A 27,151-nucleotide genomic window follows, 5' to 3' on the forward strand; every position below is an offset into this window, starting at 1 on the left:
GGGCAACAAATTGCAACAGGCACATGAAACTGCGCAATGTTGAACAGGCAGGAATTTAAAACGATCAGAAACGTCATTCTTCTTGTTGTCCAATGTCCATGCTACATTCCAAAATATGCTCCCCACCTCTTGCTGAATTCTCTGTTTATTTTCACCTCGCTTCATATGAGTTGGGACGGGGTAGAATCACAATAGACTAGCTATAGCTGCCGCATCAGTTTCTTATTGACGAGGATCACAGCGGTCCAGTGCAAGAGGCGAGATGGTTGATATGGGATCAACAGCATGCGAGGGGATGTATTCTAAACTTATCTACAACGATAGTCAATTTTTGGAAGATGCAGAGCTGTGCGGTCCTGAAGTGCACACTGGTAAGAAAAAAAGTGTTTCCTATGCAAAGCAATTTATTTAGGGAAATTATACAAATTATCTAAAATGTTACAGTAATGAAAGCAGCAGGTATTGGAAATAGCCTTCATGGTTTTGAAATGTATGCCATGTGGGACAAGAACAAAATTCAAATTAATGTGATTACGATATGACAAAGAGAGCCTAATGATATGAAGGATTTACATTGTAAAGTTTCGGGAGTTACTTTGGTTATGCAGTGTTGACTCAGGCATGATGTGTATTGCATTCACAATAAAGTTCACTCAGGGTTGCCATGTCTGTCTTGCGTATTTACCTTCTTGTCAAATCAACTCAATAGAATAGACACCGCTTCTAATTCATATTGAATATGCTTCCTCCCACGTATCTGACACCATAGCTAAAAGTAAAATGATTATATAATCGTATAATATTATAGAACTGTCAGAAGTTCTGAAAAACAATAGTTATTTATCAAGAAATGTTAGTTAAATTAAATCTAGCATATAATGTGAAAAAATATATTTGCGTGCTGTGGCCTTAATACTGTGAAGTGAAAATATTATAAATTTCAAAATGTGTCAATCTGTTCATCTGGGACCCCCAGCAGTTGCACATTTTTTATATTCCAGCACTAGCATACCTGATTCAACAAGTCAACTAATCTTCAAGCCATTGACTAATTGAATCAGATGTGCTAATGCTGCAATTGGACAAAATGTGCAACAGCTGGGGTTCCCTGAGAAACAGATTTGAAAACACGCACCACAGGAAATATTAGTTACAGGAATCCCATCTAAAATGGCGAATTTTCTCCAAACTGGAAACAAGCTACACCCCCTTCCCATACAGCCCATGTAGTTTTCCCGGAGTCCTCTTACTACCCCGGGGTGCGGTAAGTAACGAGTCGTCCAAACATGCTCATGACATTTAACAGCAAGATAAATGTTCTTCTTTGTGTAGTGATAGCACATTTGCCTGTACATGTTTAATTTCCTAAACTAGAACATCAACATCCATAATCCTTCACTACAAATATTATGTGAAGTGTAATTCAACAACAGGCATTTTGTGAATCATCGGTGAGCAAGAGGTAGCCTACTAACACAGAAGAGCAGAATAGTCACATTAGTTTTCTTTAAATAACTTGCGTTCCTCTTTTAACAGTTGGCTCAAACAAACATCAAATCAACAGTTCCACAATTCTACAAGTACTGAATTACATTGATATGGTATATACAGTTGAAGTCTGAAGTTTACATACACCTTAGCCAAATACATTTAAACTCAGTTTTTCACAATTCCTGACATTTAATCCTAGTAAACATTCACTGTCTTAGGACAGTTAGGATCACCACTTTATTTTAAGAATGTGAAATGTCAGAATAATAGTAGAGAGTGATTTATTTAAGCTTCCTGACTGATGTCTTGAGATGTTGCTTCAATATATCCACATAATTTTCCTTCCTCATGATGCCATCTATTTTGTGAAGTGCACCAGTCACTCCTGCAGCAAAGCACCCCCACAGCATGATGCTGCCACCCCCGTGCTTCACGGTTGGGATGGTGTTCTTCGGCTTGCAAGTCTCCCCTTTTTCCTCCAAACATAACGATGGTCATTATGGCCAAACAGTTCTATTTTTGTTTCATCAGACCAGAGGACATTTCTCCAAAAAGTACAATCTTTGTCCCCATGTACAGTTGCAAACCGTAGTCTGGCTTTTTTATGGCGGTTTTGGAGTAGTGGCTTCTTCCTTGCTGAGCAGCCTTTCAGGTTATGTCGATATAGGACTCGTTTTACTGTGGATATAGATACTTTTGTACCTGTTTCCTCCAGAATCTTCACAAGGTTCTTTGTTGTTGTTCTGGAATTGATTTGCACTTTTCGCACCAAAGTACGTTCATCTCTAGGAGACAGAACGCGTCTCCTTCCTGAGCGGTATGACGGCTGCGTGGTCCCATGGTGTTTATACTTACATACTATTGTTTGTACAGATGAACGTGGTACCTTCAGGCCTTTAGAAATTGCTCCCAAGGATGAACCAGACTTGTGGAGGTCTACACATTTTTTTCTGAGGTCTTGGCTGATTTCTTTTGATTTTCCCATGATGTCAAGCAAAAGGCACTGAGTTTGAAGGTAGGCCTTGAAATACATCCACATGTACACCTCCAATTGACTCAAATGATGTCAATTAGCCTATCAGAAGCTTCTAAAGCCATGACATCATTTGCTGGAATTTTCCAAGCTGTTTAAAGGCACAGTCAACTTAGTGTATGTAAACTTCTGACCCACTGAAATTGTGATACAGTGAATTATAAGTGAAATAATCTGTCTGTAAATAATTGTTGGAAAAATTACTTGTGTCATGCACAAAGTAGATGTCCTAACCAACTTGCCAAAACCATAGTTTGTTAACAAGACATTTGTGGAGTGGTTGAAAAACGAGTTTTAATGACTCCAACCTAAGTTTATGTAAACCTCAGACTTCAACTGTACCTAATGATTAGTAGCCAGTAGCCTGTTTCCTTCTCAAACACCCACAATAACAATTGTTTATTCCAATCATTAGGGCTATTTTTCAAGGATGACAAAATTCTAATTTTATTTGAACCCTTTTTTCTTTGTGTAAACCACATAAAAAATGCAATCTCCCCCACAACAATCTCCCCCACATTGGTTGAAGCTAATGTTAAATTAAAATCGCCCTACCATCATATCTAAGCCAACATGACACCAATGTCGATTAAAATAAGCAAATCAACTTGATTGGAGGTACACAACACACTCTGTCACAACACAACACAACACGCCTTTCGTCATGAACAGTCTGGCCGTTACCGAGAACCACATAGCGGATTTTTAACAGGGTCGTTACATTTTTTTTTTTCTAATGCTATCTTGCCCTGACCTCAACATCTAGACGTCGGATAAGAACAAGACGACAACGTCCATAAAGTGACAATTAGACTTGCCACATTTCGGACTGAATAAGTTTGTAGGGGCAACAGTTTTAATAAAATGTATAATTTATCCTCTCACGTGATAATTTCTGTCCATTTAAGAACCAACAATGTGCTACCTTTTTGTAGCATTTCTGACAATGCTAACATATTTTCAGCTGAATCGCAGTTCTAAAACCTGACCAAAGCACTTGGGTTGCGCAGCAACAGCGCTAGTAGCTAGCTAACACCAGTTGGATGAGAGGCAAGCTACAAGCAAAGGAAGTCAGCTATATTTTGCGAAGGAAGGTTTTTCCCATGGCTGAAGTCATCTGTGTAAACTGTTGGCCTTGACAATTGTGTGTAATCAGAGCACAAACAAATAAGCACAAATAACGCCTCGATCACACCGACAGCTTCATTGCATTTTGGTACACCAGAAGTACATTCATTTCCAATGGAACGCTGCGTTTGCTTGCAGCATTTCGTTGCAGAGGCAGTTGCAGTGTGTTCTGTGTGGTGCATACGTTGGATTTAGCAAACGTATGCGTCAAACTGTATGCGTAGACGGCTTGACAGAAATGGTAGCAGAAGGTGAATGTTTAACTTTTGTTGCACACATCCAGATGATGCTGCGTAGCATTTTATGCATTTACGCTATCGGTGTGATCAAGGCGTAAGATAGCAAATGTCCTTGGCTGCTATTGCCAGTTAGCCAGCCAACTAACGTTAGCTAGCTACAAGCCAACAAGGATGTAACATTAGCAGTATGGACAGATCGTGCACAGGCACAACTCAATGTTGACAATATATCCCACATTCTTCCACAAAGCACAGCTAGATAGCTTGCTAGCTAAGTAAAGTTCATAGTCAACACCAAACTTTGGGAAACTGCCACACCAATAATATACACTGCTCAAAAAAATAAAGGGAACACTTAAACAACACAATGTAACTCCAAGTCAATCACACTTCTGTGAAATCAAACTGTCCACTTAGGAAGCAACACTGATTGACAATAAATTTCACATGCTGTTGTGCAAATGGAATAGACAACAGGTGGGAATTATAGGCAATTAGTAAGACACCCCCAATAAAGGACTGGTTTTGCAGGTGGTGACCACAGACCACTTCTCAGTTCCTATGCTTCCTGGCTGATGTTTTGGTCACTTTTGAATGCTGGCGGTGCTTTCACTCTAGTGGTAGCATGAGACGGAGTCTACAACCCACACAAGTGGCTCAGGTAGTGCAGCTCATCCAGGATGGCACATCAATGCGAGCTGTGGCAAGAAGGTTTGCTGTGTCTGTCAGCGTAGTGTCCAGAGCATGGAGGCGCTACCAGGAGACAGGCCAGTACATCAGGAGACGTGGAGGAGGCCGTAGGAGGGCAACAACCCAGCAGCAGGACTGCTACCTCCGCCTTTGTGCAAGGAGGAGCAGGAGGAGCACTGCCAGAGCCCTGCAAAATGACCTCCAGCAGGCCACAAATGTGCATGTGTCTGCTCAAACGGTCAGAAACAGACTCCGAGGGTGGTATGAGGGCCCGACGTCCACAGGGGGGGGGGTTGTGCTTACAGCCCAACACCGTGCAGGACGTTTGGCATTTGCCAGAGAACACCAAGATTGGCAAATTCGCCACTGGCGCCCTGTGCTCTTCACAGATGAAAGCAGGTTCACACTGAGCACATGTGACAGACGTGACAGAGTCTGGAGATGCCGTGGAGAACGTTCTGCTGCCTGCAACATCCTCCAGCATGACCGGTTTGGCGGTGGGTCAGTCATGGTGTGGGGTGGCATTTCTTTGGGGGGCCGCACAGCCCTCCATGTGCTCGCTAGAGGTAGCCTGACTGCCATTAGGTACTGAGATGAGATCCTCAGACCCCTTGTGAGACCATATGCTGGTTTGATTGGCCCTGGGTTCCTCCTAATGCAAGACAATGCTAGACCTCATGTGGCTGGAGTGTGTCAGCAGTTCCTGCAAGAGGAAGGCATTGATGCTATGGACTGGCCCGCCCGTTCCCCAGACCTGAATCCAATTGAGCACATCTGGGACATCATGTCTCGCTCCATCCACCAACGCCATGTTGCACCACAGACTGTCCAGGAGTTGGCGGATGCTTTAGTCCAGGTCTGGGAGGAGATCCCTCAGGAGACCATCCGCCACCTCATCAGGAGCATGCCCAGGCATTGTAGGGAGGTCATACAGGCACGTGGAGGCCACACACACTACTGAGCCTCATTTTGACTTGTTTTAAGGACATTACATCAAAGTTGGATCAGCCTGTAGTGTGGTTTTCCACTTTAATTTTGAGGGTGACTCCAAATCCAGACCTCCATGGGTTGATACATTTGATTTCCATTGATAATTTTTGTGTGATTTTGTTGTCAGCACATTCAACTATGTAAAGAAAAAAGTATTTCATAAGATTATTTCATTCATTCAGATCTAGGATGTGTTATTTTAGTGTTCCCTTTTATTTTTTTGAGCAGTGTATAATACATTAAATGGGCGTTGCTCATCCAACGTTAACTAACTTTATTCCTTACACTAGTCAACCTGGCTTGCTTAGGCCTTGATCACACCGATAGTGTTTTTGCGCAAAATAGTATGCAGCATCCTCTGGATATGTGTGCAACAAAAGTTAAACATTCACCTTCTGCTACCATTTCTGTCATGCCGTCTACGCATACAGTTTAACGCATACGTTCGATAAATCCAACATACGCTATGCACCACACAGAACGCACTGCAACTGTCTCTGCAACGCAATGCTGCAAGGCAAACGCAACCTTCTATTGGAAATGAATGTACTTCTGGTGTACCAAAATGCAATGACGCTGTCGGTGTGATCGAGGCGTTAGCAATGTAACTAGCTAACGTTACAGCCCTTACCTTATTCATTGATTTGGTACGCTACCCTCCTCTGTTAATGCAATTTTCTTATTGTCATTCTAATCCAAATTTGTGCTGACTGATTATTAACACCGTGTCAAGTTACTTTTCCATGTATTCCCGAAAACCTGAAGTCAACATCCAAGTAAAAAGTAGCCTGTGGGATGTGGGTGCACCCAGGTTAAACAACACCAAGATCATTTCTTGCTTGTGCCTTTGCACATTCAAAAGAAAACGCCATGCTTGCTAACTTGGTTAGCTATTTTACTGTTTTCAACACATCAACTGTTTTTGATTATTTTGTTTTATCAAGCAAGTCAAAAAAGAAAATTCAATCAGTACTGCGTGAATGAACAACAACTACAAAAGCTTCCTATCGTCACCAGACTGTCCATTTACTGTAAATAGAGTGTCAAGATAAGGCGTTCATGACAGGGTTGGTAGCCTAAGCATTAACGTCACCGCCATGGGATCTGAAGGTCCTGGGTTCGCCTCTCTGAGGAGACATATTGACCATTTTCTTTCGTGTATAGTTTTGACACCCCCTCCCAGTCCCATGGCGTATGTGGACACCTGCTCGTCGAACATCTCATTCCAAAATCATGGCCATTAATATGGAGTTGATCCCCCTTTGCTGCTATAACAGCCTCCACTCTCCTGGGAAGGCTTTCCACTAGATGTTGGAACATTGCTGCGGGGACTTGCTTCCATTCAGCCACAAGAGCATTAGTGAGGTCGAGGTCTGATGTTGGGCGATTAGGCCTGGCTCGCAGTCAGCTTCCAATTCATCCCAAAGGTTTTTGATAGAGTTGAGGTCAGGGATCTGTGTAGGCCAGTCACGTTCTTCCACACCGATTTTGACAAACCATTTCTGTATGGACCTCGCTTTGTGCACGGGGGCAATGTCATGCTGAAACAGGAAAGGGCCTTCCCCAAACTGTTGCCACAAAGTTGGAAGCACAGAATCGTCTACAATGTCATTGTATGCTGTAGCGTTAAGATTTCCCTTCACTGGAACTAAGGAGCCTGAACCATGAAAAACAGCCCCAGACCATTATTCCTCCTTCACCAGACTTTACAGTTGGCACTATGCATTGGGGCAGGTAGCGTTGTCCTGGCATCCGCCAAACCCAGATTTGTCCGTCGACTGCCAGATGGTAAAGCGTGATTCATCACTCCAGAGAACGCGTTTCCACTGCTCCAGAGTCCAATGGCGGCGAGCTTTACACCACTCCAGCCGACGCTTGGCATTGCGCATGGTGATCTTAGGTTTGGAAACCCATGGAAACCCATTTCATGAAGCTCCCGACGAACAGTTCATGTGCTGATGTTGTTTCAGAGGCAGTTTGGAACTCAGTAGTGAGTGTTGCAACCGAGGACAAACTATTGCGCTACGCGCTTCAGCACTCGGCGGTCCCGTTCTGTGAGCTTGTGTGGCATACCACTTCACGGCTGAGCCGTTGTGGTTCCTAGACGTTTCCACTTCCACAATAACAGCACTTACAGTTGACTGGGGCAGCTCTAGCAGGGTAGACATTTTACGAACTGACCTGTTGCAAAGATTGCATTCTATGATGGTGCCACATCGAAAGTCACTGAGCTCTTCAGTAAGGCTTTTCTACTGCCAGTGTTACCTATGGAGATTGCATGGCTGTGTGCTTGACTATATACACCTGTCAGCAACAAGTGTGGCTAAAATAGCCGAATCCACTAAGTTGAAGGGATGTCCACATACTTTTGGCCATGTCGTGTATGTGTATATATACATAGAACACAAATATAAACGCAACACGTAAGGTGTTGGTCCCCTTTTTCATGAGCTGAAATGAAAAATCCCAGAAATGTTCCATACGCACAAAAGCTTATTTCTCTCAAATGTTGTGCACAAATCTGTTTATATCCCTGTTAGTGAGCATTTCTCCTTTGCCAAGATAATCCATCCACCTGACAAGTGGTCATTACACAGGTGCACCTTGTGTTGGGGACAATAAAAGGCCACTTTAAAATGTGCAGTTTTGTCACACAACATAATGCCACAGATGTCTCAGGTTTTGAGGGAGTGTGCAATTGGCACGCTGCGTGCAGGAATGTCCAACAGAACTGTTGCCAGATAATTTAATGTTAATTTCTCTACCATAAGCTGCCTCCAACGTTTTTTAGTGCACCTGGCACCTACTATTATACCCCGTTCAAAGGCACTTAAATATTTTGTATTGCCCATTCACCCTCTGAATGGTACACATACACAATCCATTTTTCAACTGCCTCAAGGCTTAAAAATCATCCTTTAACTTGTCTCCTCCATTTCATCTACACTGATTGAAGTGGATTTAACAAGTGACATCAATAAGGAATCATAACTTTCACCTGGATTCACCTGGTCAGTTTTGTATACTCAATGTATTTAGGCTTGCCATGTCATGTCATCGCACCTCTCTTTCAATTATACTTAATAGTTTTTGATTTCATACTTTTTTCCATACTTTTTATAATGATTCATGGTCTATACTATTTTTTTTAATTTTTTTACAAAACACAGATATATGGTTCTTTGTCTGTAGGATTACCTTTAGTTGACATTCTGAGAAGATTTCAGTGTGTGCATCCCCAACCTGCAGACAGTAGGCTATAGTATAGTATCTCACTATGCCATCAACTGTTTCCGGTGCACAAAAGCCCCCCAAAACCGCATACAGGGCAATTAACACCAACATTTTCAACTGAAACATAGCTCAATACACTGGTGTCATGTACTTCTCTGTGTCCTCCATAACAGTGTCTGTTCCCTCACTGAGAGCGGGCTCCAGACAGAGGGGCCCCGGGCCGTACAGGTTAGCCACGGGCTGCCTGGCCACACTCTGTGCTGTCCTGCTGATTTCCATCATCGCTATGAGCACCAACTGTGAGTATATTAAACACACAACCACCACACAATGTTGCTTCAATGTTGCCTCCATAAACCACTTCCTGATGTACCCTAGTGTCCCAATGTGACACAACATCTAAATAGAGGGCTCTGCTTCTGCCTTTTCCCCTCCGTTTATTGACTTGTGTTGTCGGTGATTGGTTACATGACGACTGTGTGTGTGTCTGTGTCTCTGTGTGTGTGTGTGTGGGGGGGGGGGGCATGGACTCATGGAATCTGAATGCAGTGTGTGGGGCTGTCAGGGAATTACATTGTGAAACACTCACAGCTGTTTTAAATCAAATCAAATTGTATTTGTCACATGCGCCGAATACAACCGGTGTAGACCTTACAGTGAAATGCTTACTTACAAGCCCTTAACCAACAATGCAGTTTTAAGAAAAAGAAGTGTTAAGTAAGTAGAAAATAAAAATAACAAATAATTAAAGAGCAGCAGTAAAATAACAGTAGCGAGGCTATATACAGGGGGTACCGGTACAGTCAATGTGCGGGGGCACAAGTTAGTCGAGGTAATTGAGGTAATATGTACATGTAGTTAAAGTGACTATGCATAGATAATAAACAGAGAGTAGCAGCAGCGTAAAGGAGAGGAGGGGGGGGGGACGGGGGGACGGGACAATGCAAATAGTCCGGGTAGCCATGTCATTAGCTGTTCAGGAGTCTTATGGCTTGGGGGTAGACGCTGTTAAGAAGCCTTTTGGACCTAGACTTGGCGCTCCGGTACCGCTTGCCGTGCGGTAGCAGAGAGAACAGTCTATGACTAGGGTGGCTGGAGTCTTTGACAATTTTTAGGGCCTTCCTCTGACACCGCCTGGTATAGAGGTCCTGGATGGCAGGAAGCTTGGCCCCAGTGATGTATTGGGCCGTACGCACTACCCACTGTAGTGCCTTGCGGTCGGAGGCCCGAGCAGTTGCCATACCAGGCATTGATGCAACCAGTCAGGATGCTCTCGATGGTGCAGCTGTATAACTTTTTGAGGATCTGAGGACCCATGCCAAATCTTTTCAGTCTCCTGAGGGAGAATAGGCTTTGTCGTGCCCTCTTCACGACTGTCTTCGTGTGTTTGGACCATTTAAACTGTCTTCACTAGCTAGTGCTACCAGATACTCATTTGCGTTGTGTAATTTATTTCCCAAATCCCAACGGTCCCAAGGGTTAGGCATAAGATTAGCAGTGTGGTTAAGGTTAGGTTTAAAATCAGATTTTATGCCTCCAGTACATCCCAATAAATGCAACCTGCAAAAAACAACTGATATGAAACTCTACTTGCACCCTGACAAGGTGTAAGAGGTCAAAAAGCGGTGTTGAGTCAGTGATTGTTGCTCCTGAACAAATCATAGGGCCGCAGTTGACGATTTCATACTCGGCACATTAATTAATAGACATTTGCTTGTTTTGTTCTATGGGGCTACCTTCCTATGACTTATGTCTGCCAAGTTCAACTAGCCTTATCTAAGGAACCTCTCCACATCTGCCGTACACTCACCTTATTCTTTGTCTTTGCCTTCCATTCTTTAAAGACTTGTTGTTTTTCCTGGATGCTTTGGACTGAAGTCCCCTGCTTCTTCCTCTCAGATAAGAACCTTTATCAGGGCTTGCGCAATGAGCATCAGGCTCCTCTGTCTCAGAATGAGTCTGGTGGTCAGATCCAGATGCAGAGGCAGCCCACCAACGTGACCACCCTGATTGAAGCCCTGAGCAAACTGCAGATGGAGAAAGAAGACCTTATGAAGGAGAGAGATGAGCTTCTGGCCAGGTTGGCCAAATCAGGTCAGCAATGTGTGTGTATGGGTGTGTGTGTCATGCCATCAGGGGCGCAACTCTCATTCTGAAATTGCATTTTTGCCTCCCCCAGTTTTATCATTGGAATGTGATACAAAACGAGGCAACGGTGTGCTTTAGGACCATGCGGATGCCTCCGAGCAGACGGGTAGGCTGTTTTGAGTGTTTATCCGACTGGATAAGAAATTAATTAATAAAAAGGTATGTCCCCCCCCCACTTCTAAAACCAAAGTTGCGCCCCTGCATGACATGATGCTGAATTAAATCAAACATTTGCTGTAGATCTAAATCCTACCTTCTGCTGTGTATGACAGAACTAGAGCCCACATCACCCCCATTACCCCCATCTCCACTGTCACCTACGTCAACCCCATTGCCCCCTTCAACCCCGCTAACCTGTCCTCGGGACTGGCTGGTGTTCAACAGCAGCTGCTACTACATCTCCACCAGGAGTATGAGCTGGCCAGACAGCCAGGCCTGGTGCAAGGAGAAAGGAGGCCACCTGGCCATCATACACACTGCTGAGGAACAGGTGAGAGAGGGGAGAGAGAGGGAGGGAGGAAGAGAGGGAGGGATTGGGGGAGGGAGGAAGAGAGGGAGAGAAGGAGAGGAGGGGGTGGAGTGAAAGATGGAAAGAGAGGTGAGGTGGGTGAGAGGAAAAGGGAGAAAGAAGGAAGGTGGGAAACAGAGAGAGGGAAGGAGAGAGAGGAGGAGGGAGGTGGTGGATTAGACATTTTCTCAAATATCTTGCAAGGCTGTAAATAACAGATCAATAGGGAAGATAAAGTCCTATGTCAACAAGAGAGTATTGGGGTTCATGATAATAGTCTAAACCAATTTCCCCTGCTAGAAAGAAATAATTGCATTGAGTGAATGTTATTTTATCATTTATCCTGTTATAGACGTCATCATTCACATACCAATGTAAACATGTCTCCTGTTATAGACATTGTCACATCCCAATGTAATCATGTCTCCTGTTATAGACATTGTCACATCTCTCAAGATACTACCTTTCTGAACTGTCTATCATCTAAACGTGTGGAAGGCCATCGCCCAAATACTGCCAGATCCCTATATTTGTTTTGTTTAATGACATTTTAGTCATTTAGCAGACACTATCCAGAGCGACTTACAGGAGCAATTAGGCTTAAGTGCCTTGCTCAAGAGAACATTAACAGATTTTGTTCACCTTGTCGGCTCTGTGAATCGAACCAGCGGCCTGGTTTATTTTGTTTTTAAAGCGACTTTGAGATTCTACTTGAAATGAAAAGTGCTATATAAAATAAATATATTATTATTATTATTATTATTATTATTATTATTATTATTATTATTATCCCAATGTAATCATGTCTCCTGTTACAGACGTTTCTGTGGAACCAGTTACCTCGGGGCCACTGGAATGCCTACTGGTTTGGAATCAGTGATGAGACGGCTGAGGCAGACTGGCTTTGGGTCGATGGAACCAAATTGGTCGGGGGGTAAGTTTTTGGCTTTGCTGGGCTACAACATCAATGTGAGCGGGTTTCGTGGATGCAGATTCAGGCCTAGATTAAATTAGATCAAGCGTTAACTGGCGATAGCAGACACCCGCATAGCGGATGTTTTGGCGGTGTCAGAGGTAGAACTGCGTTGGAGCCGTCAAATCGGTGAGCAGCTGCTCTTGCTATCATTGTCACGAAGCCACACCCACCCCACTCACGTTAGAAGTTCGAAACGAGAAAGTGTAGACTATATAGAAATAATTATGCTGAAATTGAAAAATCATTAAACAAAATCATGAGGATTTCTATCAGCCTAATCGAGGTGTAGCCTAGATTACATCTCACATTCTAGTGTTCGAATTTGTAAACAAGGCTGCATGGGAATTCTGTTCATGCGACTGTTCATGCAATGTCCGCTTTAGGTATAATGCCAGGAGCCGCTTGTGAATTTGACAGCTAACGCAGTTCCACCTCCGACACCACCAAAACAACCGCTATGCGGATGTCGGCTAAAGCGGATCTGATTGAATAGAGCCCTCAATCTACCCCAGGACTATATTGGATTCAATCAACACTAAATGATTGACTTCATACACATGGCCTAAATTATCCCTGGACTGTGGTGGTTCATTAAAAAATATATTGAATCACAGACCAAAGGCCTGATTAGCCATGTAAGCCAAGATTAGGTGATGTTCATGAAATCCCTTTTTAAATTATAGTTTATTAACCAGAATTCAGCTACACCTGGGATTGTTTAATCTGGGTCTGTGGACCTAATGTAATGTACAAATTAGTATATTAATGTAGTTTTTCAAATTTGTGTTGTTTACTTAGTCCTATGTTTTCTCAGTTGGTACCTGTGGTGAAAACAACTTATGGTTCATTTGACATTTGTTTTTCCATCATTAAACGTCTTCAGTTGAGCACCTGCCCATTTTGCATTGATGGACAGGATCACAATAGCTGACCCCAGCACAACTTTCAATCAAGATGAAATCTGTAATTTCAGTGGGTTTGTCAAACACTTGCAGCCCAACCGCTCCTCCCACAACCTCGTCTTGTCAGAACTGCAGGATCAGTACTTTGGGATGGACATCCTGGCGTTTGTCAGAGTCAATGTGCCTTTCATTGCAATCAACATATTTGCAAACATATTTTTTGCCTTCTGCCTGCTCTGTCCTCAGCGAGGCAGAGAGGGACTCAAACAGCCTGTGAAGATACAGTTGAAGTCGGAAGTTTACATACACTTAGGTTGGAGTCATTAAAAATCGTTTTCCAACCACTCCACAAATTTCTTGTTAACAAACTATAGTTTTGTCAAGTTGTGCATGACACAAGTAATTTTTCCAACAATTGCTTACAGACATATTATTTCACTTAGAATTCACTCTATCACAATTCCACAATTCCAGTGGTTCAGAAGTTTACATACACTAAGTTGACTGTGCCTTTAAACAGCTTGGAAAATTCCAGAAAATGATGTCATGGCTTTAGAAGCTTCTGATAGGCTAATTTACATAATTTGAGTCAATTGGAGATGTACCTGTGGATGTATTTCAAGGCCTACCTTCAAACTCAGTGCCTCTTTGCTTGACATCATGGGAAAATCAAAAGAAATCAGCCAAGACCTCAGAAAAAAATTTGTAGACCTCCACAAGTTTGGTTCATCCATGGGAGCAATTTCCAAACGCCTGAAGGTACAATGTTCATCTGTACAAACAAAGTACGCAAGTATAAACACCATGGGACCACACAGCTGTCATACCGCTCAGGAAGGAGAAGCGTTCTGTCTCCTAGAGATTAACGTACTTTGGTGCAAAAAGTGCAAATTAATCCCAGAACAACAGCAAAGGACCTTTGAGAAGATGCTGGAGGAAACCGGTACAAAAGTATCTATATCCACAGTAAAACAAGTCCTATATCAACATAACCTGAAAGGCCGCTCAGCAAGGAAGAAGCCACTACTCCAAAACCGCCATAAAAAAGCCAGACTACGGTTTGCAACAGCACATAGAACTGTTTGGCCATAATGACCATCGTTATGTTTGGAGGAAAAAGGGGGGACTTGCAAGCTGAAGAACACCATCCCAACCGTGAAGCATGGGGTTGGCAGTATCATGCTGTGGGGGTGCTTTGCTGCAGGAGGGACTAGTGCACTTCACAAAATAGATGGCATCAGTCCTCCGTCTTTTTTGGCCACGAAGAAAAAGCTGGCGGAGGCAGGAGAGGTAGAGCGTCTGATGAACCCCTGTTTCAGGGTCTCCGCCACATACTACTCCATGGCCTCAGTCTCCGCCATGGAAAGGGGGTAAATGCAAATCTTCGGGGGGTGTTGTCCCTCCAGCAGGTCAATGGCGCAGTCCCAGGGCCTGTGAGGGAGACACGTAGCCTTTAATGAAGAGAAGACATCGGAGAGATCTGCATACTCACGTGGAATGTTGGGCTGGAGGGCGGACTCCGGACTCTCCACTGACGTGGAACAACAAACCACCGGCAGGCAGATCTTCCGGCATGAGGTGGACCAGGCTGTGATCCTCTTGGTGCTCCAATTGATGGTGGGGTTGTGTAGTCTGAGCCAGGGCAATCCCAAGACGATCCGGTGAAGGGGTGACGTGACGATGTGGAATGACAGCTCCTCGTGGTGCTCCGGTAGTGTGGGAATGGTGATGGGGAGAGTGACGTGCGTAATGGTGCCTGATCTAAGGGGTTTATTGTCACACGTGTAGCGGAGATGGCAGTGGCACAGTGGGCAACCCCCATTCAGAGACCAGCTCCCTATCTATAAGGTTCCCCGCTGATCCGGAATCTATCATTGCCGTAGAAATGGAAGAGAAGGAATAACCAGTCACTGTTATGGGAACTAAAAACAATGGTTTTGTGATAGGAGCTGACGTAACACTCATGGAGCGGCGACGGGAGTCATACCGCCTAGATAGGGAGCCGCCAGGAGATCTGTGGTCCGTGGTGGTGTAGGGGGTGCTGCCCACCTCCCTGGTGAGGACTCAAAAGCAGGGCGGCTCCCATAGCTCAGATGGGGTGAGCGTCGAGGCTCCGGGAGGTGTTGGGAATGCTGTCTCTCTCTCAACATGTCGTCAAGACGGATGGACGTGGTGATGAGGGTATCAAGGTCCATCTCGTCGTCCCGACATGCGAGTTCCGTCTTGATGTCCTCCCGTAAGCCTCTCCTGAAGGCTGTGCACAGAGCACGCTCAATCCAGCCGGAAGACGCCGCCACCGTGCGGAAGCTCAGAGCGTACTCGGACGCAGGCCCCTCTCTCTGTTGTAGATGGAGAAGATGCTCACCCCTGTCCTTTCCCTCTGTGGGATGATCAAACACCGCCCTGAACCTAGCGAGGAAGGTGAGGTAGGGAAGTGCCACTGCCTCCTCTCCTTCCCAGACTGCCGTGGCCCAATCCAGCGCCTTTCCTTTAAGAAGCGAAATCACCAGCGCTATCCTGGCTTGGTCCGATGGATATGCCCCAGGCTGACGCGCCAGATAAACGGAAACCTGTAGCAGGAAGCCGCTACATTTAGTCGTTTTACCGTCATAGCGCTCCGGTAGGGCGAGGGTTCCCGCAGGAGTGAGTGATAGCACAGGAACAGATGTATTGGGGGCACTCGCTGCTCCCTGAGGTGGAACCAGAGCGCTGGGCAGATTATGCAGAGTTTGGAGCACTTCCTGCATGGCGGTGTTCAACTGGGCAAGCTGCTGCTGGTGCCGGTCGAGGCACTGGGAAACTCCTGCCGCATCCATTTTCGTTGGGTATGTGATTCTGTGACGCGTACTGAGTATACGAAGAGGCAGGACGCAGACGCAGAAATTAACAAGGTCAAGGTTTACTTAACAATGAGCAAGAGAAATATCAAAGATAGAGTAAACGACACGAAGCTTAACAATCACACACAACATCATCCAGAACAGTCCAGGGCTAAATATGAGGTGCAGGTGCGCTGGAGGTGATTAGGGTGCGTTGGGTTTCCATTCCGGTGTTGCCGAGGGGGTGCGCTCAGACCGGTGGCTCAGTAGCCCGGCGAATCAGAGCGCCGGAAGGGAGCAATGGGAGGAGACGTGACAATTTGTTTATTCTGTTGTCCTCTGTAGCTCATTTGGTAGAGAATGGCTCTTGCAACGCTAGTGGTTTTGAATTCCGGGACCACCGTAAAATTTATGCACACATGAATGTAAGTCCCTTTGGATAAAGGTATCTGCTAAATGGCATATATTAGATTTATGTTTCTACATTATGTTTTCCATCTGTATCTGAGATACAAATACGGTATGGTACATTTTACTGTGTTTTTCATACATCAGGCGTGTGATATTCCTATTTGTTTTTCCATCCTTTAACTTATTAAGTGGACTATGATAATAGATTTTAAATAATAATGGATTATATATCATTTGTTTAGTACATAATACAGTATGAAGATTACCAAGATGGATAACTATACATGTTCTTTCTGTAAATTGACCTCTATATTCTCTACTACATGATTGTACTTTCGGTTACTCTGTAACAAATCTTTAACTTGTAAAAATAAACTTGTGAAATGTGTGACTGTCTTTTGTGTGCCCATAAATAAATAATATAAAACAGAAAAATACCCCAATGGATCTACATGCAAGATAAATAGGCTATTACAAACTACTGATCTGACCATAGAAATAAAATTACTTCCTGCTTTACTCCAATGGGTACACTCAATATGGCCGCCGGTCCACCCATCACAGCGCATTGACTTGACTGGCAAGGTCCTTTCTAGTCATTATATTTCTATGGGTCCAACTAACTACCTATAGCTCAGGTAGAGGGAAAATAGAAGGCTGTGGCTCTGGATCCATATAACCGCCCCATTCCTCCCCCGCCCCGTTCCCCTGGAAAGATGTGTATCACGTTTCGCACATGTGTTTCTTTACCTCTACTTTACGCACACATTTTTGTGGTCACCCTCCCTTCAAATTTCTTCTCACTGTCAATCGTGTATGATAATTCTTCAACTTTTACCAGTGAAACGTCCATGCAGCTTCTGCATGCCAACCATTTGATCTCAATCAGTTACATGGGAATATGCATTTCAATCTTTTTAGTTATGTACAGTGTTGTTTCGAATTATGTACAGTGAGCGCATTTTAAAGAGGATAGTGTTAACAAACTATAGCATACCTGTGTTTTTGTTTCAATCAAAGCAGATATTTTGCCTAGTGGCGCCCGCTGTTGAGTTGTGGCCGCATGAGAGAAACGTGACCATTAGCACAATCATCCTAACGTCTCATAAGAAATAAATTGGTGTTTTTTTGTCTTACAGTAACATTATGCTATTATATTCGGTTCTGTTATGTTCAATACTATAATTATGTGATCTTGAAGACATTGATTCAGCTTTGATCTAACTTTATTAAACAAATTATATTATTATTATATTAAGCACCATTTGCCAGAGTAGCCTGTTCTCCATGGGCCCGACTCGGGAAATGTACGCCTTTCCTACGTACTTCTCAGTAGTTGGTATTCAGACTTACCTTATACAGGTGCATAACGGGCTTTGCAGGCGTTGTTCCTTTGTGCATGCTGAATAAATTAAATTAAACCGCTGAAAACCCTCGCACTTGCTGGCAGATTTTCTCGTGGAGTTTTGATTCAATAGGGTTTTCAGCACATTTATCTAAAGCCATCCCTTTAAATTTGGTGTACCTTTTAATTTCAATTCTCTCGACAGACACACTGGAATATATGGAGAACGGTTCATATTAGGGATCAATGAAAGAAAGCCATGTTACACAAATATTCGTCTCCTTTTCAGCACCAATTGGTAGATTAAAAAATACTCTGATCTTGTATATTACTTAGTGTTAGGAAAGTATTTATGAATTATAAAAAAAAAAAAAAAAAAAGGTTTGGAGAGCCTTTATGCACTAAATATATTGGTGAATCAAAAAATACAGTGGTTTGATTCATCCTGAAAGTTGCCATGTTCAATTGTTCAAGCCGTGAAATTTTGGAAGGTGAGAAAAGTGTACAATAGTCCTATAAATCTACCCTAATAATCCTCACAAATCATGGAACTGTGATGACAACGGTCCTGTCTTCGTGAATCGTGCGCCAGGCTCCAGGTTTAAACTGCTACATAAGGTATTCGTTCCATAATGATTCAAATAGGCTACATGTCCCAAATTGACATGACGTCTCCCGAGTGGCGCAGTGGTCTAAGGCACTGCATCGCAGTGCTAGCTGTGCCACTAGAGATCCTGGTTCGAATCCAGGCTCTGTTGTAGCCGGCCGTGACCGGGAGACCCATGGGGCGGCGCATAATTGGTCCTGCGTCGTCCAGGGTAGGGGAGGGAATGTCCGGCAGGGATGTAGCTCAGTTGGTAGAGCATGGCGTTTGCAACGCCAGGGTTGTGGGTTCAATTCCCACGGGGGGCCAGTATGAAAAATAAAAGAATGTATGCACTCACTAACTGTAAGTCGCTCTGGATAAGAACGTCTGCTAAATGACTAAAATGTAAAATGTAAACGTAAATTACTGCACAACTTGTAATACGTTAGCCTAATATGATCCACTATTGCTAGCTATCCTCGGGAACAACCCGGCGAACGTGACAGAAGAAACAAAGGTAAACTAACGATGTAATGGAATGACGCAAAATGTAAGGAAACTAACACTATAGTGAGAGTTTAAAATGTAGGTGGATATAACTGACGGTGGCTACCGATAGTGGCTAATATTTAACCCGATACAAATGATTACAAATATAAAGTCCGGGCATATAATGAAAACATTATAGAAATCATAAATCAGCTCGGTAGGTTTGGGGCTATACTGTCATTTGCGCATGGCTACAGAAGCCTATAGCTTGGGTCTGCAAATTTCCTCCGTGTAGGTTATAAGCAGTGGCGGCTCCTGAAAAAATTCTCAGGGGGGGCAATTTTTCTGATGATTTAGGTGACCTACACACATTTTAAAAAAGATATGTCCAGCAACAACATGAAGACAGGGGCAGCATATAAGTCAATACCAGAAGCATTTATTGACTGATCTCAAAAGTGTTGGCTTACCAGGGTTGGTGGAGCCCTCAGTTTCATCTTTGCCTCGCAAAGCTAACTCAAACACTCCGCAAAACTTCACACACTGGATTAGCCGGCTGAGGATGTGGCGGTTCTTGCTAATGTCGTAGTAAATATATTTGTTATAGTGAATATGGAATATGATATGTTGAGTAAAATGTTGTGCTAAGATCTATTTAGGTCAGGAGCTGGTTATAAGTTCTGTTCCTATCCAATAACAATGGACAAAAGGGTCCTATCTTGTCAGCCTTGTCAGCAGGTGGCCAAGGACAACACCCACGCCATAGGCCTCTCAGTTCTTCCAACTCACGAGTTCTTGCTCTGAGGACACACACACACACACACACAAACACACACACACACACATCATCACTGTTAAACACACACACACACACACACACACACACACACACACACACACACACATCATCACTGTTAAACACACACACACACACACACACACACACACAAAAATCCCCTCTCTTAGGCTGAACATTTGAAGACAGAGAACCCGACTCAGAGCCAATGCAACAGTGACAGTAGCCTGGAGGGGACCTCGCCCAACTCATCAGGACCAATCAGAAGATCAGAACTACTAGATTCAACCTACTTCATTTATTGCATAAAATGTCTGCACACAATGTTTCGGGGCTCTCTTCAGATAATAATAATAATAATAATAATATGCCATTTAGCAGACGCTTTTATCCAAAGCGACTTACAGTCATGCGTGCATACATTTTTGTGTATGGGTGGTCCCGGGGATCGAACCCACTACCTTGGCGTTACAAGCGCCGTGCTCTACCAGCTGAGCTACAGAAAGTGGATACTCATGGATGCGCATCGCAATTGTAAAATGTCAACACAATTGGAGACACCACGTCATTTTTGGAGACATGTTATTGACAGTAAACTATTGTAGATGCGACTGCTAACTAAATAAAACATTTTAGCTGGCTAGCTAATCATCTTAGCTAAATGTGGGGCAAACAATTCAGTTATTTACCGTTAATTTGAGGGATTGGGGTGAAAGAAATCGAGTTACATAGTGATACTTTACGATATACTGTATTGACAATATCGCAATATTTTAGCGCTAGTTGGCTGTACCTGCACCAAAACACCATTATTGTTCCTTCATAGCTTGTTCTCAATCTTTTCACATTGGGAGCCAATTTGTTTTCAGCACTTTTATTTCCATGACTGATCAAAACTCGTTCTCATGGCTTTCTGATCCCTCTGCAACAGACATATGGTGCGCAATAAAATCACAGTATCGAATCGCAATACGTATAGAATCATGAGACTCGCAATGCATATATCTTATCGTGAGGTTCCTGGCAATTCCCAGCCCAAGTTCATTTGCCACAACAAATCTCTTCGCTAGCAAACGCGATGTCTTCTCCAAAACGGCAATGTGTCTCCAGCAATGTTTACTTTTTTGACGTTCTATGGCATCTCCACTTTCCAAGCATATATGACCACATGTAATATTTTGGTAAGTGATGCAAATAGTGAACTATGTAGGGCCAGGATGTAAAATATATGTAGCTGCAGCAATTTCTCTTATCTGATATGGTAAGTAATGGGGCTTAATGTATAGCTCCCTAAGAGTTTGACGAACGGGTCCGTGCACACGATTCCAGATATCTTTACCTCTGAATAAACTGCCTTTATTATACCATATCCACCCTGTCCAAAGTCTCTACTTGGTCTCAGTTCTCCAGTAAACTTGTGATTATCAACACTAACCTCATCGTTGTGGCGGCGGACAGCTAGCCTGTATCCCTCATCCAGTTGAGTGGCAATGTTATTTTTTCGTTCGTACCAATTTTTGGAAAATCCTCGGGTGTAGGACTTTCCGCCTTTAGTAGAAACCTGTTGAATTATTAAATTTGGTCTGGGAGGTCCTAATTGTTTCGTTGCCAATTTATCTTCATTTGTTCGCCGACAAAAAGGAACTTCTTTCAAAGACACAATCCGCTCTTTTCTTAGTTACGTTCATGGTTACGTTACGTATGACGAAAGCGCGTAAGTGCAAGCCCTCAGACACCCATAGAGATTGTATTGAAAGCACTGAAATTTGAAAAAAATAGATTTTACATGGGAGTCTATGACAGACTTCTGGGCGATTTTCAACCTGACTGAAATCGCCCCAAAAGGGGGGGGAGCCATTTGAAGCACGACTTTAGCCTGATTGGACATTACAACACTGATAACTACTGTTGCCGTGATATAATTGATTAGAAAAAAAATCCCTTCCTTTTCCCGTTTGGCAGTGCGTCGCCCATATCGCCCTATTGAACACACCGCCCCTGGTTATAAGGCCGGCATTTCATAAACTTCACTGTGGAAAGGTGATCTGTTGATATGCTTCAGTTTGCTGCCATATTAATGGTTTCACATTTGTCTCCAGCGATCATAAGGTAAAATATACCTAAAACAATTGTCATTTATATTTACAATCCCCTTATCCAAACGACTTACTCATTTACCTAGCTCTTATCAATAGCTCAGCCTCTAGCCTCTTATCAATTTGTAAATTACAGTACATGGAGAATTGTTATTTCTATCAGAAAAAATAACGTTGCTCCACTTGGAACCAACAGGTTGCTTGACGTTATTAATTGTTTCATTGAGTGTAAAGGTGGTGGAATTATGAGGGAATTAAGTAGACACACCTCTGCCACACCTTCATTTCTTTGATCTCCACCCCAAGCAAATAGTATTAGTCATAGGTCAGGGATAGGCATGATATACATCCTCCAAGGAAATGCTTACTTGCAGGTTCCTTCTCAACAATGCAACAATAAGAAATAAAAATACGAACATAAAGTAAATGGCAGTAGAATAGAATAAACATTTTAGCAAGAGTATAATTTATAGTCCAATATTTACAGGTGTAATGGGGGATGGGGGGCAAGTGTTATTCTCATGCTTAAGTTCAAGGTCAGAATACACAAGAGGAAATTGCATCAAATGGGAATTATGTTTCATTTATGCTTGATTAACTCGGGTTGGAATTCACCCCTATGAGTAGAGCAGAGACTGCATAAAGTAGAGAATCCTGCACATGCGCAGATGCTTTGGGACCTTTAGCCCCCGGGAAGAAAGTCCAGAAAAGTTGGATCTGCAGCCACTCCGAAAACAGAAACAGCTACTAACTTACTATAGCTTGTTGTCACCCTAGATCTAGTTCACATGGACACTGACCTCTTGGACTGTGTGCTCAGGCAGCAACAGAATTGATCTTACAGTCCAGTAATATAGACAACAAGGACAGTCTGTGTAACACACAGTTACCGGTATGTTTTGGCATGCATACTTTGAAAGACAACCTTTCCCCTTTGGCCCAGTTTCCCCTCCTCATGGGGCCATAAACTCACTTGTTTTCTCCAGGGTTCTTCTTCCCTCTGTCAATGCTGTGTCAGCCTGATCATCATCGTATGATCTCTCTTCCTCTTTCTAAATGTGTTTTCGAATTAATTTCATGTTGCTTCAGATTACCTCCTTCCTCTTGTTTTGCTTGTCTTATCCTCCTCCATCCCATTCTTCAGCATTTTCTTCCTTTTATTCTTCATCTTTTCTTAATATTCTTATTTTTCTTAACATGTTCTACTGCTTTGTCTTTCCTTACTGTTGCTGCAATTAAGTCAGCAATGAGAGAGTGAAGAATATGGTCCATCATTGTACATTGTGCAAGGTACATGATGCAAGTGTTTTATCTAGTCTTTCTTTATACAGGTTTGTCTCATTGAAATAAAAATCCATTTTGCAAGAGAGACCTGTAGAGGCACTGTAGATAACACAGTTCAGTAGTGCACACCATTGGCCAACAGCTATTCTAGTGAAACAATATAAATTACATTATATATATGTATGTATGTGTTGTTTGTATATGATGTACATTATACCAAGATATGTTTGGTTGAATTTGTGTTTTTTTTTTATAAAGAAACCATTTTTCTCTCTGTGTAGCTTTTGGGAGGAGGGCGAGCCCAACAACCACATTGACGAAGACTGTGGCTACATCGTGAAGACGCGCAAGCTGGAGCGCAAGGCGGTGAGCAGCTGGTACGACGCCCCATGCACCATGTACTGGCCCTTCATCTGTGAGATAGAGATGTAATCCTCTGCTCCTGCTACTTAGAGATAAGCACTTACCAGACTCATGTTGGATTCAGAATTACTTCCTGTCAATGTTCATAATGGTAGACTAGTGATGACCAACCCTTCACCTGCAGAGCTACTGGGTATGCAGGTTTTTGCTCCAACCCTGCTCTAACACATCTGTTTCAGCTAATCAAGATTTGGATGAGCAGCTGATTAGTAGAATCAGGTGTATTAGAGCAGGGCAAGAGCAAAAACTTGCAAGATCTGTAGCTCTTCAGGAGGATGGTTGGCCACCCCTGTGGTAGACTTTAGTATACTTTTGCAGCATTATCAGGTCTGAAGGCGAATGCTTTACTTTACTAGTATCTACTGTAATTTGCTTTTTAAATTCAAAATGTACTCAATGAGGATCTTATATAGTTATTGTTGTGTCGTTGAAGTGGTCACCATTGTTCAAAATACTTCTAAAGCACTATCTGTCAATCAACGGTCATGTGATTTAGATTTATAGAAGAAGAAAAATATGTATAAAAAAAAAAGATGTAAACTCCATCCCACCCGAACAGGCTGAAATTCCAGTAATATATAGTACCAGTCAAAAGTTTGGACACACCTACTCATTCAAGGGTTTTTCTTTATTTTTTACAATTTTTTACATTGTAGAGTAATATTGAAGACATCGAAACTATGAAAGAACACATATAGAATCATGTAGTAAACAAAAAAGTGTTAAACAAATCAAAATATATTTGAGTGTGACGGTAGGATGTGTACTGCAACGGCAAAAGACACCTTTCTTGGACTAATTAAATCATTTATGTCTAATAAACATGAGGCCTGATTGGCTGATTGGCTGAAAGGATCGTCTAGACTCTAGAGCCTACCCCGCTTACCCCTTCAAAGTAGGAGGATACATATTCAAATAAAATATGACTGGTCAGAATAAAACGTCATAATACGGTGCAGAGCGTTCTATTTGGCTGCTGGGGGGGGGGGGCAAGGAGACCCCAGCTCCGCTAAAACCATTGACAACTACGTGCCGTTTTCAAGGGATTGTTAAATAAATGTTATAACTATTTGGTTTTAATATCATCACCTCTTGAATAGCATAGTCAGAACTTCACATTTCCTATTATTAAACATTTAGCTCTATCATCAGAGTTATACTGCAAGTAACTGCATGCTTTTCATGATCAGTAAACATCAATTGATCATGTATTTTCAGATATCTGAGGGTAGCCAGATCCATTTGGTATGTAGCTAGCTAGCTAGCTAAGCAAACAACAAGTGTCATTTAGCTTGCTTCATCAGAAATTAGTATTTTGGAAAGAGCTTGAAATCGGCAAGTCCTCCTCCTGGTAAAGTTGTCAGTCTGACAATATTTGGATATAGCCATCTAGTTTTTCCCCTGAAAGTTAGTTTGTTAACTAGCTAGCCTTATTGACTTGATCTGTTGTTAGCTAACTAGCCAATTTGACGTGTCCATCAATCAATGTAGCCTATCATGTCTATCAGCAGCAATCGAGATTAAACATTCTTGAACAAAACAATGTTGAAAAGGAGATCATGTTAGCTAACTTCACTAGGTAGGCCTATGTTGGTTGGAGAAAAAAGTACATTAGGTCTACTTACAATTGTACAAAGTTTCTACCGGTAGCTTGCAAAGTAAACATTATCCGCTAGCAGTACATTGGAAAATGCGCCCTTCTGCTACTTGACAGGCAGATGCCACAAAGGATGGGAATTGGAAATTAACCTAAACCATTCATACTTGTCACGTATAGTTCACTTGTATTTTATATCACTCAAATATCAAATTAATGGTGGCCAATATTGAGAGATCTCGTGAGGCTACCCTCAAATATCTAAAATAATGTTTACTGATCATGAAAAGCATGCAGTTACTTTCTGTATAACTCTGATGATATCACTGGAAATGTGTAGTTCTGACTATGTTAACATTTATTTAACAATCCCTTGAAAACGGCTCGCAGTTGTCAAGGGTTTTAACGGAGCTGAGGGTCTCCTTGCCCCCAAACAGGCAAATTGAACGCTTTGCACCTTATTGTGAAGTTTTATTGATAACAACCTATAATCAGATTGTGATGTCATCAAGCGCTATGATGAAACTGGCTCTCATGAGGACCGCCACAGGAATGGAAGACCCAGAGTTACCTCTGCTGCAGAGGATAATTTCATTAGAGTTAACTGCACCTCAGATTGCAGCCCAAATAAATGCTTCACAGAGTTCAAGTAACAGACACATCTCAACATCAATTGTTCAGAGGAGACTGCATGAATCAGGCCTTCATGGTCGAATTGCTGCAAAGAAACCACTACTAAAGGACACCAATAATAAGAAGGGACTTGTTTTGGCCAAGAAACACGAGCAATGGACATTAGACCGGTGGAAATCTGTCCTTTGGTCTGATGAGTCCAAATTTGAGATTTTTGGTTCCAACCGCCGTGTCTTTGTGAGACGCAGAGTAGGTGAACGGATGATCTCCGCATGTGTGGTTCCCACCGTGAAGCATGGAGGAGGAGGTGTGATGGTGTGGGGGTGCTTTGCTGGTGACACTGTCAGTGATTTATTTAGAATTCAAGGTACACTTAACCAGCATGGCTACCACAGCATTCTGCAGCGATACGCCATCCCATCTGGTTTGGGCTTAGTGGGACTATAATTTGTTTTTCAACAGGACAATGACCCAACACACCTCCAGGCTGTGTAAGGGCTATTTGACCAAGAAGGAGAGTGATGGAGTGCTGCATCAGATGACCTGGCCTCCACAATCTCCCGACCTCAACCCAATTGAGATGGTTTGGGATGAGTTGGACCGCAGAGTGAAGGAAAAGCAACCAACAAGTGCTCAGCATATGTGGGAACTCCTTCAAGACTGTTGGAAAACAATTCCAGGTGAAGCTGGTTGAGAGAATGCCAAGAGTGTGCAAAGCTGTCATCAAGGCAAAGGGTGGCTACTTTGAAGAATCTCAAATATATCATATATTTCAATTTGTTTAACACTTTTTTGGTTACTACATGATTCCATATGTGTTATTTCATAGTTTTGATGTCTTCACTCTTATTCTACAATGTAGAAAATAGTAAAAATAAAGAAAAACCCATGAATGAGTAGGTGTGTCCAGACCTTTGACTGGTACTGTATTTTTATTTTATTTTTACACAAAATGGGCATCATCATATTTTTCAGAATGTCAATGATATTTCGACCTAGTGTGTGGAAATGTCATAAAAAAACGGGTAAATGACGTTTTTAACTGCACTGCCTCTTTAAGTATTGTTCTATTTCTTATACATTATTAATGTTAACATGACAGATATTTGGATTGTTATTCATAATGTCTTGAAGTAATGTCAGTAACAGGTGTGAAATGGCCCATTATTAAGACCAAAAGGTAAGACACAGAACTGCTTCAGTCCCTGTAATACACATTTACAATAGTCCTCACAAAACAGATATGGTTAGAATAGCACTGTAACACACAGTATCCTGAACACTATCATACCAACATATTAGCTACCTTCAGGACTATTCCCCCTCCCATGTA

At 42.7% G+C, this 27,151-nt stretch overlaps 1 protein-coding gene across 1 annotated transcript; it reads left to right on the plus strand.

Annotated features, from left to right (window-relative positions):
• LOC311120574 (uncharacterized protein) lies at positions 1 to 26,865 on the plus strand. The gene is made up of 6 exons (XM_084157865.1): positions 1 to 371; positions 8,979 to 9,104; positions 10,705 to 10,899; positions 11,226 to 11,443; positions 12,280 to 12,395; positions 23,447 to 26,865. The coding sequence occupies exons 1-6, from the start codon at positions 263 to 265 to the stop codon at positions 23,595 to 23,597; spliced, it is 915 nt and encodes a 304-aa protein (XP_084013991.1). The 5' UTR covers positions 1 to 262; the 3' UTR covers positions 23,598 to 26,865.
• The last annotated feature ends 286 nt before the right edge of the window (positions 26,866 to 27,151 follow it).

Source organism: Coregonus lavaretus (assembly GCF_964263955.1).
Source record: "Coregonus lavaretus genome assembly, chromosome: 3".
In the NCBI taxonomy this organism is placed as follows: Eukaryota; Metazoa; Chordata; class Actinopteri; order Salmoniformes; family Salmonidae; genus Coregonus; species Coregonus lavaretus.